This window comes from Strongylocentrotus purpuratus, unplaced genomic scaffold (assembly GCF_000002235.5).
Source record: "Strongylocentrotus purpuratus isolate Spur 01 unplaced genomic scaffold, Spur_5.0 spur5_scaffold_18, whole genome shotgun sequence".
Taxonomy (NCBI): domain Eukaryota; kingdom Metazoa; phylum Echinodermata; class Echinoidea; order Camarodonta; family Strongylocentrotidae; genus Strongylocentrotus; species Strongylocentrotus purpuratus.
In genome coordinates this window covers 5,125,133-5,138,670 of record NW_022145603.1, presented here as the reverse complement: position 1 = coordinate 5,138,670, position 13,538 = coordinate 5,125,133, and the positions used below count along the sequence as shown (strand labels likewise).

Here is a 13,538-nt window from a genome sequence, read left to right as displayed (position 1 = left end):
GTTTCACTGTACCAGTAGACAAACACACAAACAAACTAAGCCAGTAGCAAACAATCATCTAGTATTTCATATGCTTACAGATGATGTGTAATTGCAGCAGCCCTTTATCAATGCATCGGGTGGGTGCATCCATTGTGAGGCAGGGGCACCACCCTGCTTCTTCTGCGGAGTGACTCCATCGCCTCCATTCTCCTTTTCCTCTCCATTCTGTTCCTCTTTCACTTTACTTTCCACCATCCCTCTTTCATGAGTCCGTTTAAAGCTCGCACAATCTCCATTCTGCTGAGCGTATTGTGTCGTGGTCTCAATAAGAGTTCTGAATTCCTCCTCTTCGGAGGGGTGAAGGGCTCCCTCTTCTGGTATCGTTGAGGACGTTGAGTTTCTCGTCGGGGATGCGACATCCTTGGAATAGTCTTTGAAGAGGTCGATGTCAAGTGACGATGATTGACTGGTGTGACGTTTCTTGATTTCCGCCCTCTCTTCAGGTCCAACGAATGATTCAATCTGTGACTCCTGTAATTTGGTTAGGACAAAAATTCAACATGAAATTAATCACTATCAAAAGATTATAAGTACATATATGTGGTATGTTTTGTAAAGACAAGCAAATATGTAATAATCACCAACCTTTTCAACAAGGCATTGTCTTGATAATAAACTTGTTAGGGCCAGTATCTTCATGCCCCCTTTCCGATTTGTTTATTTTGAGGGGGCGAGGTTGGTGGAGGGAGGGGGGGGGGGGGGGTCACAAAATTAACTTTGGGGGACTAACAAATACCAGACCCCTGATTGTGTTAAGCCCTGTAATATCAATGAATTTTCTTTCCAAATGAATGGCTTAAACTTTAACTATTTTCTAGCGATTAAAGCTTCAAGCTTCTTGTTATAACAGTTATGGTTAAAAAGTAGCCAACTTTTGACCAACATAGATAACATTAAAAGCAGCGTATTAATGAGCTTGCTGCTTGTGTCACCAAGCATTCTCTGCAATACATGATGTAGCTTCATTTAACCTGTTGCATGGGGAACTGGGTGGTTCCTGCATTGAGCCTATATGAACTGGGTGGTTCCTGTATTTTAGTTAATAAGTTTTGTTGAAAGAAGATTCTCTCAGGGGTACATGAAACCTATAAACATCAGTCAGATAACGCCCACCATAAATTAGCCTTTAGTACTACACTGTAGCATTTAAAGCTCTACAACTAGACATTTACTATTAATATCAAACATCCCCTATATTGTAATTAGCAAATACATAAATTCACATAATTGAAATAAGTAACCCATTACAATGAATAAAATATTAGTTCCACTTCCTATTTCCACTTCCTATGTATGTGACAAGAAATCAACAATGATTACTAAAATGATTGAAAATGATTATAAATGATTGAAAATAAATGTAATGTAAACTAAAATCATATATGGTATTAAGGCAAAGAAATGAAATCAAAAGAAAATCATATCAATAGAAAATCATGGAATATGATGAATTAAATAGCCCGTCCCGAATGAAACTACGGTATTCTAAAGTCATAAACCATGATGATGATTAAGTCAAGATAATACGGAAAAGAAAGAAAATGAATACTAAAAAACATAGATTGCCCATGAACAGAGATTTTTTAAGTTTACACAATAAAATATGGTAAAAGAGGATACATTTTGATATGCAGGCCTACAAACCAGTCAAGTCTTCATGTATACAATACACATTGTAGGCATGGAACAACAACATCCATTATTAGAGAAAGAGAAAGAGAGAGAGAGGTAGAGAGTGAGAGAGAGAGAGAGAGAGAGAGAGAGAAGAGGGAGAGAGGGAGGGAGCAAGAAAGAGAGAAGAGAGAGAGAGAGAGAGAGAGAAGAGAGAAAAAAAAGCATAGAAAGAGAGAGAGGAGAGGTAGAGAGAGAGAAGAGGGAGAGAGTAGAGAAGAGGGAGAGAGCAAGAGAGAGAAAGAAAGCAAAGAAAGAGAAGAAAAGAGAAGAGAAGAGAGAAAGATAATCTATCTATCGGTTGGGAGGGGGGGCATCAGGCTGAGAGTAAGAGAAATGAGATAACATTAAAAGAGAAAGAGAAGAGAGAAAGAGGAGATATAGATGTATATATGATACTGACACTTGTTTTTAATCATAATGCAGATAAAAGCACTATACACCACATGTATGAATCATATTAACACAAAAGAGGGATTTGTAAGTTTTTGTTAACGCCTTTTCCTTTGGACTCGAAAGCTTTACTCTGCACATATATGTATGTACAAGAAAAAGCATGTTTACATTCATTCAAGAAGTCTACATGTAGCTTCATGTACCTCTACAGGAGACATAAGCTTCTGAAAAGCTTGATGGTGTGAACTCTCTTACCCTGTATATTTTAAAAAAAGAGATTGCTTCTACATCTACTGCAAAAAACATCTGTGGCACAACCTCTGCAGGCAGCAATGATAAGCTCGCAGACAAGCATTAAGGCAAATGCTGGCGCAAGCACCGACGTATCTCTTTCAAAGCAGATTCTCGATGAGCTGTTAGTAGTCACAACATGGCAGTCTTACAATTGTTTAGTTTACCATTTAAAATATATTTATTATCCACTACCTCCACTCCATCCACCATCTTTTCATTTCATCGTTTCTTTCTAAAGTTATGTATTTATAAGACCAACGGAAAGACCTAAGTGTACATGTTATTCATTATGATGTTTGTGTCAATCTTCTTATTTGAATCAAACTCAATTGATGTCAAAGTGGACATGTTTCTTTCAGTATATTTTCAGGTTTCCTTTTCAATTTGACAGATGATGCATGTTGAAAAATAAGCATCTTAAACTTGTGATATTTTTCTTTTATGTTGTCAGAAATTTTTGAAATTGTGCCCCCCCCCCCCCCAAAAAAAAAAATCCTGGATCCAGCCCTGGCTCATTGGTAACCCTGCTACAACAGCACTCAATAGATTAGAAAATTAAATTTTATGATAACAGTCCAAGACGGAAACTGCTTTAACCATGGGTGCATTATTGAAATTATGTGTACAATGACCGTTTGTGTATGTACCGGTAGACAAAAGTGGCAGAATTATGAGTTGAACTCTATGTGTAATGTGAAAAGGATGAGTTAATGTTGTTAATCTAAGTGTCTGTCAACTACTTGTTCTAAAGTCTTTGTTACGCAAGTGATACAGCAAACAGGGGTCATACAAACTTTCTAAACTTGATTTCCCAATTTTCTAGTTTCCATGGCATAAAGTTTCTATATGCCGAGCAATAGAATGTCAGGTACTCGCAATTACGATGATTCATTGGGAGTCCCTAATACTAAATTGGAACTGCCATAATGCTCATTTCTTGGAAAAGTGTAATCCATCACAAATAGGAGCAATTTATAATTCATGATATAATTTCTTGTTAATTGCGACTGGCCAAAGGATATATTTCAAGGAAAATTCATACTTTAAGAGATCATTGTGAAGTCTCAAGTTTCTAAGTTACTGTTCGGCAAGAATCAGGATACATGTACATGTGTATCTCAAGATTCTTCTTTAGAATCTCATGCTGAACAAAAGTAAATTCATATGAAGGCTTTTAGTGATTTTAGCTTCCTTTTCTGTAAGGTTTCCAAAACATTCATTTCAGTTTGTACGAACCCTGCCCAGCAAAACTTGCATGTAGCCTGCACCATTAAATGATAATGTGTTAGTTTTCTCTGGAGTATATATAAAGCTTCCAAATCTGGTCAGTGAAGTTCATTTCTCTTGCCTGTCCCGGAGTCACTGCCTTAGGTACAACAGATCTATCTTTATTCTTGGAGCTACCACCGCGATCCGTTGACAGCCTCGGTGCTATAGCTCCCTGGCTTGTCTTGGAGCTAGCAGGGCTCATCAACTCCTTTCTCAGTGATTGAGCTCTAGCCTTGATGTTATCGCGGCCTGTTGAGGGCTTTACACCGATCTTTGGACGGGGTGGCAGTGCGGGCGCGGTATCATGAGATGACAGAAGGTTTTCACAGGACGAAGGGGTTTTGAGTTTGGGTGGCCTTACCAAGTCTTCGCTACTTGTGATGTCGATGTCCAACGAGTGTGGCCTACTGATCTCGATGTCGATGGTGCTGCTGTGTCGACTCCGTCGTCGATCCCCGAGGGAGGCTAAGATCCTCTTTCTGTGGCCCAACATGGGTACCTCAAGAACCTGAAATGATGCATGATAATAATAATTATAATAATGGCTTCTTATAAAACGCACATGTCCGCCACGTCGTGACACTCCTGATTATTTCCCTGGCTTTACCAAGGGCGGCCATTATGGCGCTCTAGCATTTCAAGGAATTAATTCCTGCCAGGTACCCATTTACATCACCTGGGTGGAGTGTGGCAAATGTACATGTAGATCAATGTCTTGCCAAAGGACATTAGTGCCGCGGCGGGACTCGAACCGCGAACCTTGTGATCGACAGTTTGGTGACGTATCCACTCGACCATGACACCTCTAATGAAGGTAGATTTTAAAGCAATGCATACAATTTAAAATCTCCTTGGATGAAAATGCAGTGTATTTCTACATTGCACGCTGAATTCCAAGACTACAAAGCATCTCCAGGACAGTCATCACATTAGGAATCCCATGTCAAGACTAAATGTTATTCTTGATAGATAAGGGATGGAAACTCCCATTAGCACCAGATGATCATCCAATTAGTGCTCATTAAAGGTGATGGATAGAGGTTCAGTTAATGGTTCTGATAGTACGCCCACTTCTACTTGTGAGTTTTCAGTTTCTTGTAAAAATGATGTACAGGCACTTGATTCCAGGTAACATAAGCAGCATTTTAGTTAACTCGGGCTAAAGTAAACCCGAAATTATGAATAACTTTAACACCAACAAAATGCCTGACATACATGTATCTAAGAGCATATATTACACCAAGGATTAACCAATGATTACTATTACTACTTTTCTTACTGTTTGAATAAAGTTACTGCCTGGGTTTTCAATTATATTTGTCAAACGTATTGTAATGGACATTCATTTTGTATTGTTATATTCTCCCCACACATAATTCCAAAGACAATTTATAAAGTTTTTTGCCCAAATTGACAATAAAAATATTGACACCCATTATTATCTCTTTTGAGTGCAATCCAACCTATTGTTATATCAATCTATGAATGGATGAAGAAAAAAACTCCATAAGCTACTGCTTGAAAAGTTGAAACAAGGAAGCTTACATTCTCTAGTTCAAACTCCCACAGTTCCAGGGCTCGAGCCATGGTCGTGATGTTGTTCTCTAAGAAGTTTGAGATGTAGTCGCTGAGGAGTAGACTCCTCAACCAGTCTGAGACAGAGGCAGGCTTGGGTGTGAAGTCTGGTCCAGGACCTAAATGAGCAAATCATTTGATAGAAAATAGCATGATTTAAAACAGAAAGAACTACAAGACAAGATGTTTGTAATGTTACTTTAACTTCCTACATGTACATGTATGTGAGAGGAGAGATCAAAATGAAAGTTCCTGCTTAAGGTCATTAAAAATTATATCAAAACTTAAACACATTAACATGTATCAACTGATCAGAGACAGGCAGGCTTTTGTGTAAAATCTGGTCCAGGACCTCATATACATTCAATCAAAATCATTACATAGAATTGACTTCATGTCCATTCCATTATCTTCAGACATTCACTGCACACTAGTACTGATGTGAGAACATAGGTGGGCATTCCAGAAAGCGTATATATGTTTTGGACACCCCTAATATTAAAATAAAAATCTGTAATAAATATAAATATTAATAAATAATACCTGCACCCTGAAAAAAACAATGCTGCTGCTACTAAATAATAATAACAACAACAACAACGACAACAAGATCAACACTCCTTATGTCCTAATACAATATCCTATGGATCTATGAGTATGCTGTTAGGGTCATTTGTACCCCACTAACATGACCTCTTGCCAATCATTTCTGCATTGATTTTTTGCTGCATCATTTTATGGATGCAGTTAATTACCAATTCACATCTAAACGGGCCTTTACAATTAAATAATTAAAAAAAAACAGTCACATGAATGGTAGGGAAACCAACTAAAATAGCCATTTAGCTATGATAATGATAATGCCATCAAGGCTTGATGACACAGAATGACCTCACTGCCAAAATATTCTTAAAAAAAAAAATGTCTTTCCCCAAATCTCTGGCTAACCACAGAGAGGCCTTAAAACCATCCAGATTAACACCATATGAGCACTATTTGCATTCATGCATCCCCTGTGTGATACATGTACAACGAGTAGACTAGGGATCCTACACAAATTGGCAAATTGGCAAATTGGCAACTTGGTACATGTACACATAAAAAACAATCAAAAGTACTGCTGCAAAGGAAATAGAAAGGGGAAACCAAAACCATATTCATGACGCATTGAAATTAATTTTTCTCTGTGGGAGAAACAAGCAAACTTGACATGGGTTGGTACTAAGGTGGTTTATAAAAATACCTCAGTCACATTGCCAAACCAACTCTAAACCCAAACGACCTCTTTGTGGTCATTGTGGTAATGTATGTTTGGTCTGGTGTCAGGCTGGTGTGTAGGTTTTGTTGGTATGACTAGATTACAACAAGGTGCTTGCTGTGTGTAGTATATGTAGTATATATGAAAGTATATATGAGTTATTCATTTGCCTACCAGTGTTTTTTTTAACATATCGACATCACCTTTTACTTTATACAATAATTACACTTTACTATAACTCCTTGGTAGAGCACATACTTGCCCTGACTTGACAAGTTTTGTTTTTTCACTGTGGGTGCTACTGTCAAACCTGTCTATAGCGACCGCCCAAGGAAAACACAAAAAGTGGTCTTTGTAGACAGGTGGTCACTACAGCAGGTTAGACTGTACATAATGAGAGAGTTAACCCTTTGCCTACGGGAACCGGGCGGTCCCTGTGTTAAGCCTATGGGACCTTCACAATGCAGTAGTCATCGTGTTAACACAGGGTACAGTATCTTACCTATAGGTTTCATGATGGGTAGACACCTAGTAGCTTCTAGGATCATCTTCCGATGAATCTCCTCCACGATACCAATGTCCATCAGGTCTTGCTCTTCAATGATACCACCGCCCTGGAGAGATAGGATACAAGGAGAAGAAAGTGTAAATAACTCATGTTTTGCATAGTTTGGTCATGCTTGCTTTGTAAATTTGTTTATTGTTCATATTATCACATGTTTATCATTGTTATACTATGTTGTAAATATGTTTGTAATGTCATACCCTGAGGGGGTCGAAAGAGTCAATAAAATCTTACAATCTAACAAATTTTGACTTGCATGACTTTGGGTTATGCAGAGTTTACCGCAGTATGGGCATGGAATAATACGCAGCCTGTATTAAAACGTGCCACAACCCCATCCCCCACCCCCTCCCATTTGCAGTGCACACCCCTTTTTTTCTTTCTTGTCAATAACTTTTGGGGTAAACAGAAAAGGCACTTTGCTTGTCAGCAAGTATCAGGCATAAAATCCTGAATCTGCCCCTGAACACATTGGATATAATTTGATTTTGGTAGATCACACATCTCCCAGTCCAAGGTGTCACATGCTTGGTATTTTATTCAATGGATTTATCCTTGTTGCAATAATCTGGATTTACATAGCCCTTAATACATAATACAGTTTCTAAGCGCTCTACAGATATTATTACCCTGGTCATAGGATTCGTTTATGCACATTGTGCACCATCTCCACTCCCTGGGGAGTATTACTACCGTAGGGTCACTTTGAGGGCATATGGCAATAACTAACACAAAGCATTTCATCATCCTACCAGGTCCCCATTTCTCTCCTGGGTTTGGAGTGGCAAATGTAGATTAATGCCTTGATAAACGTCATACTCACAATAAAGTCAAGATGATCGAAACCATTAGCGATGAGCATGTTTTCATACTGGCCTAGATTGAGACTATCCAACCATGCACCGATACTCTGGGGCCCTCCTGGTCCTGGCAGAAGATAGGGAAAATATTGATGAAATTTAGCTTTCACTCTCTTCTAGAATGATTAAAAACTAGAACAAAATGGCGCTGAACGAGAGCACGACGGGTGGAATGAACAATAAGAACTAATTCTAATCCACTTGCATAAATAACTACCACCAGAAGAATGTGCTTTAAGGAGGAACTTAGGACTATCTTCTCCCTCCCCTACTACCGCTTTGACAATTACATGCATCTCTCTCGGACAACTACCAGCAACACAACTTACACCCCCTAAATCTACTCCCCAGAATACTACCCCCATGCCCCAACCCCCTTTATTAACTACCTGAACAAATACTCCTCAATAGCACAACTACCCCCTACAAAAATAACAGAACATGTTCCCTCAAAAAAGAAAATAATAGAAAATAAAGTAAGAAAACAAAAACTAACCCTTTTGTTCCTAAACTCTAGGTACAGGTAGTTGGTTAAATGAAAACAAAACACAGGTATCATGGAGAGAGATAATATAGAAGAGAAGAGACAGAATTGCAGTGAAACCTGTAAATAAAGACCGCTCAAGAACACCAGTTTTTAGAAGCAGGTGGTCTTTAAGTACAGGTTCCCACTGAACACGTTCCAATGAGAAACACTGTTCAAGGGAAACAGAAAATGTGGTCTTTATAGACAGGTGGTCATTAAAGCAGGTTCACTGTACATGTGAACAGTGCATGTTGCTTATACAGAAATAGAAGCCATTCTAATTACCGTCAAACATCTTTTCAAAATCGTGCTGGTAATCTCTAACATACACAGACTCTCTGACTAAGCCCGCTCCAAATGAGTTCATTATACTCTCAATCTGAAACGGATAAAGAGAAACATACTGTTATAACAATCATGATAATAATAATAATATGAGGGTATGTTCATGCATACACGAAGGTGTATAGTATTAGTGCTTACAATATTTTGATATAATCAAGAAATGTTAGTGCACATGTTCCGCTCCCTGGGGAGTATTCCATATGCATCTTATACAGACTTTAGCATTGACCGATGATATTCTTTCTACTATCACTCCCATCTGTCAGAGGTTACTGGTTGCAGTAGAAGCCCGTTTGGACTACATGAAATTTATACAAAACTTGTACATGTACTATGTAGATCATTGTAGAAAGAAGTGACATGACAGTTAGCCAATCACAATAAGCCCCGCCCAGTTATATGAATTTTGTACGATATGATGTTTAGACTAGAGCGGGACCCTGATATTTTATTGAGTTAATTATGTCTCTGTGCCCTACTATCAAACCGAAACTTGCAAGCCCTAAATATGGCAATTTTGTACAAAGAGGTAACGATCTGAAAATACACATAATGATTCATCCGAATGAAGTGCTCCTCAAGACAGAACATTAACATACACATACAATGTCAAAACCTCCAGTCAAAACTCTTTTTCAGAGTATTTAGGAGGAAAAGAATCCAAGATCCAAGAATGTACACATAAGTTGTAATATCCATAATCAAATCATTTTAGAGATACACACCTTATACTATTTTTTATATTTATACAGGGAAGCACACATTTCACCAATTATTGTATACCGGTATATATTTCAAATATATAGGAGTGGCCCTAGAATTGAACCTTGAGGGACTCCAATCATAACTTTTGAGGAACTAGACGTTGCCTCTTTAAAACGAACCATATGTTCTCTGTCGGACCGATATGATTCAAACCACTGAACTTTGGTATTACACTATTACAGTATAGAATATTACAGGATATAATACCACAATAATGATATCATCAAATCTATTAATAAACCAATCAGAAATAACAAGTATTATGGACATCCTACACTATTGTTTCCTATGAAAGGGAAACCTTACGGTTACCAGGTAATATCCACAATGTTTAGACTCATATTTCGAAACTGCTATTGGATTTTTCGTTTCCCTCTTGACTTTTTTTGTATAGCTACAGGTTGATTTTCTCCCTACAAAACAAAACAAATTATAGTACTATTAAGATTCCTTCTTGTTTGAGAACCAAAGTCCTATATTTCCTTCTGATTAAATATACTATGTAAACTTTGAAGTTTGTGCTACTAAGAAATGGTACAACCGTACCTGTACCTGGTCAAATATTGACATCAACTAATTTCTAAGATTTTTTCGGGAATCAGAGTCATTACAATAACATGAACTGTGTACATGTATATATATAGCACATAGAAACTGATCGGCCATTAAGAGATACCATCTTCACATGGGTAGATAAAGGTCATTTGCACATAACTGTAAAACTTTTTGAGATGACTGCTAAATAAGTGCTCATCGGCGGTACTATGTATGATATACAGGATGAAGTATTCTTTTCAAGGGGGCAAAGAACAGGTATATTCATGAAGCACCTCCATCACTTTGGCAGTGACTACTAGTATTCTAAAATGCACAGAGTGGGACGTCTTCATGTGTAAAAGATCTGTGGATATTTGGGGCTTATTTTGTAGTGGCTAATTATAAGCAGGTAAAAAAGTAAAAAATAAGTGATTTAATAAGACCTAAAGAATTACATGAACTGCTATATGAATGGGTTAAAACAATTCGCTGCCTCAAATCAGACAGGGGTATTATCAATAACTTACCTGGTCCCATTCTGACGAGTCGTCCAGACTCCCGACGATCGGCTCCTCTCCCTTTGCCTTCCCCAGTCCATCGCTCAATGTCCCGTTCATGACAGACATCCTGCCGGCGAGGGCACCAGAGCGATCAACGCCCGGACGGAGGCGCGAGAATCGGTCCTGCTGCGACAGAGAGAAAGTACGGCTACCGCGGTTTGAACCGTAAATCAAACCTGGAATGAACAAAAAAGAGAAGACGGAATGATTACACATGTATAATACATGTTAAAGAGCCTTAAGTTAGTTTCAGCATGAATATGTACATGGCATACAGATAGGCCTTTAAACAATTTGGCTGCTCACATACAGAAGGGCGTTAACTCTGTGTACAAGTGTACATCCCTGACTTAACACCCTTCTGGCCCTCTGTAGACAGAATATATACAAGAGTTCAAAGACACAACTGTAAACCAGAGCTTCAGTTCAGTAGTTCCCAAATATTGCAGATGGTTACATTTGCAAGTTCTTGCAACAAAAATGGCTGCTGTTTACACCTCGAGAAAGGTTTTTGAGAAACTTGACTTGAATTCTTTACTCATTGATATTTAGCCCCACCAGACCTGCATATAATGATGAAGAGAAACAATGCTATTAATTAAGTTAACATTAGCAAGTTCCACATTGTGAAATCTTCTGGTTACACAGTGGACATTGAGATAAAAATTGTATATGACCTTGTAACCATATCTAAGCTGATGATCCTTTGGTCAAATTTAGACTGAATTAACCCGTTGCTTACGGGAACCTGGTGGTCCCTTTGTTAAGTCTATGGGAATTCGATAATTCATTAGTGAATGAGTTAAACCAGCAGGAAACAGTTCCCATTATTTTCTCGTGAAATAGCAGCTTTTTGAATGGAAAGAGATACATGTACATAAACATGTATACATGTAGCTTACAGAACATTGTACTTAACATTACTCCTCTTCTAAACCACTCAGCTTAACCAAGGATTTCCCTCTACCTCTCTTAAAAACAATTCTTTCTCTTTCTTTCCCAGTAACTCCTTGGCTTGACCTATATTACACATACCAAGTAAGTACTAATGCATTCCACTCTATATTGCTCACTATCGTTATGAACGCTAATTTCTTAATCCTGGGGGATTACCCTTCATAATTGGTGATGATGTAATCATCTCCCTTGGCCTCACATGAACTCATGGAATGAGTTTAATTGTTTCTATCAGGGAAGGTGAATCTAGTGTGCAGGTGTCACAGGTGACAATCTCTCTACCCGTGTCAATTTTCCAGACAAAAACATTGTGGTATTCTGAAAACAGTGTTATCCTATATGTTAGAACTTAGAAAAACACTGTTAACTGTTTAGACAATTTAAATTAAGCAAAGTCATTGGTTAATGTTTCCCAAATATGGCTGCATTCGCATCCAAGGTGAAAGAGATAATGTTTCTGTGCAGGAGCCAATGCTAAGTGTTAGTTATGATAATTAATATCATTTTTCATAACAAAAAATATCATTTTTTTCAGAATACAGAACATGTACATAATTTTTGAGTAGCATAAACATATGATGCATTTCAACCAGAAGTTGATGATTCATTTTGTTCTTTCACTGTCTCATGTTGTTTTTGTTATTTTCGGAAATACAACAAAAATTATTACAACACAGGGAATCCAAAGTGAGTATGGGAAATGAGACTAGTATTGATAATGTACAACTCTATGTGAGGCTAGAGAACTAATGTGGCTGGAGATTCTCGCCTGCAACACAGGCATAACCTTTCGTCAGTTGTGTATTTAAAAGTGCGTGCACTGTGAAACTGCACGGTGTACTGCACCTTATAACTTGTTTCAGTTTTACCAAAACAAATATTCTTTGAATCCATTAGAAAGATATTAAAGTACAGTTGGTCTCTGCATCTTTCAGTGTTAATTATATACAGCAATAAATGCTTCAAATCAGTGAGACACCAAGTTTAATTGCGAGGGTTACAGGAAATGCTTCCACACAAAAACAACTTCCATTTAAATGTACCTCCATTACTCAACACTCGAATAAAAAAAATTAAAAAAAAAAAACATCATCTTTGTGAATCCATTAGGTAGAAAGATAAGTACGTGTAATGATTAAGCTCCTTACTTCGTTAAGGCAAAATTTCTCAAACAAATAAATCCACTGACTCAGTTCTAGTGTCAAAATGACAGGAAACAATGATACAAAACACTTCAAACATTCTCTTTAATGCTGCCTCCATTGTTCCACTCTTACCGGTATATAAAAAAGTCTCATCTTTGGAATCCATTAGAAAGAGATATATATTCAAGTAGAGTAGGCCGCTACAGCTTCCAGTGCTATAGACAAGCAAAACTGTTCCAAATTTGACTACCAGTGTCACAAGAAATACTAACACGTAAAAACCATTTCCAAACTTCTGTTTGATAAACTTCTGTTGAATAATATCTCAGTTATTCCTTGATTGATTAAAAACATTGCATCCTTACGAATCCTATAGAGAGACTAATATATATTCAAATGAGGCCCAACATCATGGAAACACGACTGTTCCAAACAACAGACACACTAGGCATGACTACGAGTGTTACAGGAAACGCTAACATGCAGTGACGACTTCCCAAATTCTGTTTAAAGCCACATCCATTATTGCACGCTTCATGTATATTTTGAAAGTACATTGTTGACACAGCTTAGGGAATTTACACAAGAGACATGTTCCTGATCAAAGGTTGAAAAATGAATAATTAGGGTAGCCGGCCAAGCAGACTGATGGATTGGTTACTGGGGGGAAATCTTCCTTAAAGTGGGACTGCACTATTTGTACATGTAGCTACTTGCGCCCTCTATAGAGCAAACAATGCCTAAGCAGTGCCCGTTGGTCCCCATATGATCCC

At 37.8% G+C, this 13,538-nt stretch overlaps 1 protein-coding gene across 1 annotated transcript in view; it reads right to left on the bottom strand.

Annotated features, from left to right (window-relative positions):
• The window catches only part of LOC579663 (ankyrin repeat and sterile alpha motif domain-containing protein 1B), a 133,264-nt gene that overhangs the window by 2,300 nt on the left and 117,426 nt on the right, over nt 1–13,538 (bottom strand). Inside the window, exons 14-20 of the mRNA XM_030989091.1 lie at nt 10,631–10,839; nt 8,742–8,835; nt 7,894–7,997; nt 7,008–7,119; nt 5,218–5,366; nt 3,752–4,180; nt 79–513 (exon numbers count right to left, since the gene is read on the bottom strand). Coding sequence (XP_030844951.1) covers nt 79–513; nt 3,752–4,180; nt 5,218–5,366; nt 7,008–7,119; nt 7,894–7,997; nt 8,742–8,835; nt 10,631–10,839 — 1,532 coding nt within the window. The remainder of the gene's footprint in view (nt 1–78; nt 514–3,751; nt 4,181–5,217; nt 5,367–7,007; nt 7,120–7,893; nt 7,998–8,741; nt 8,836–10,630; nt 10,840–13,538) is intronic.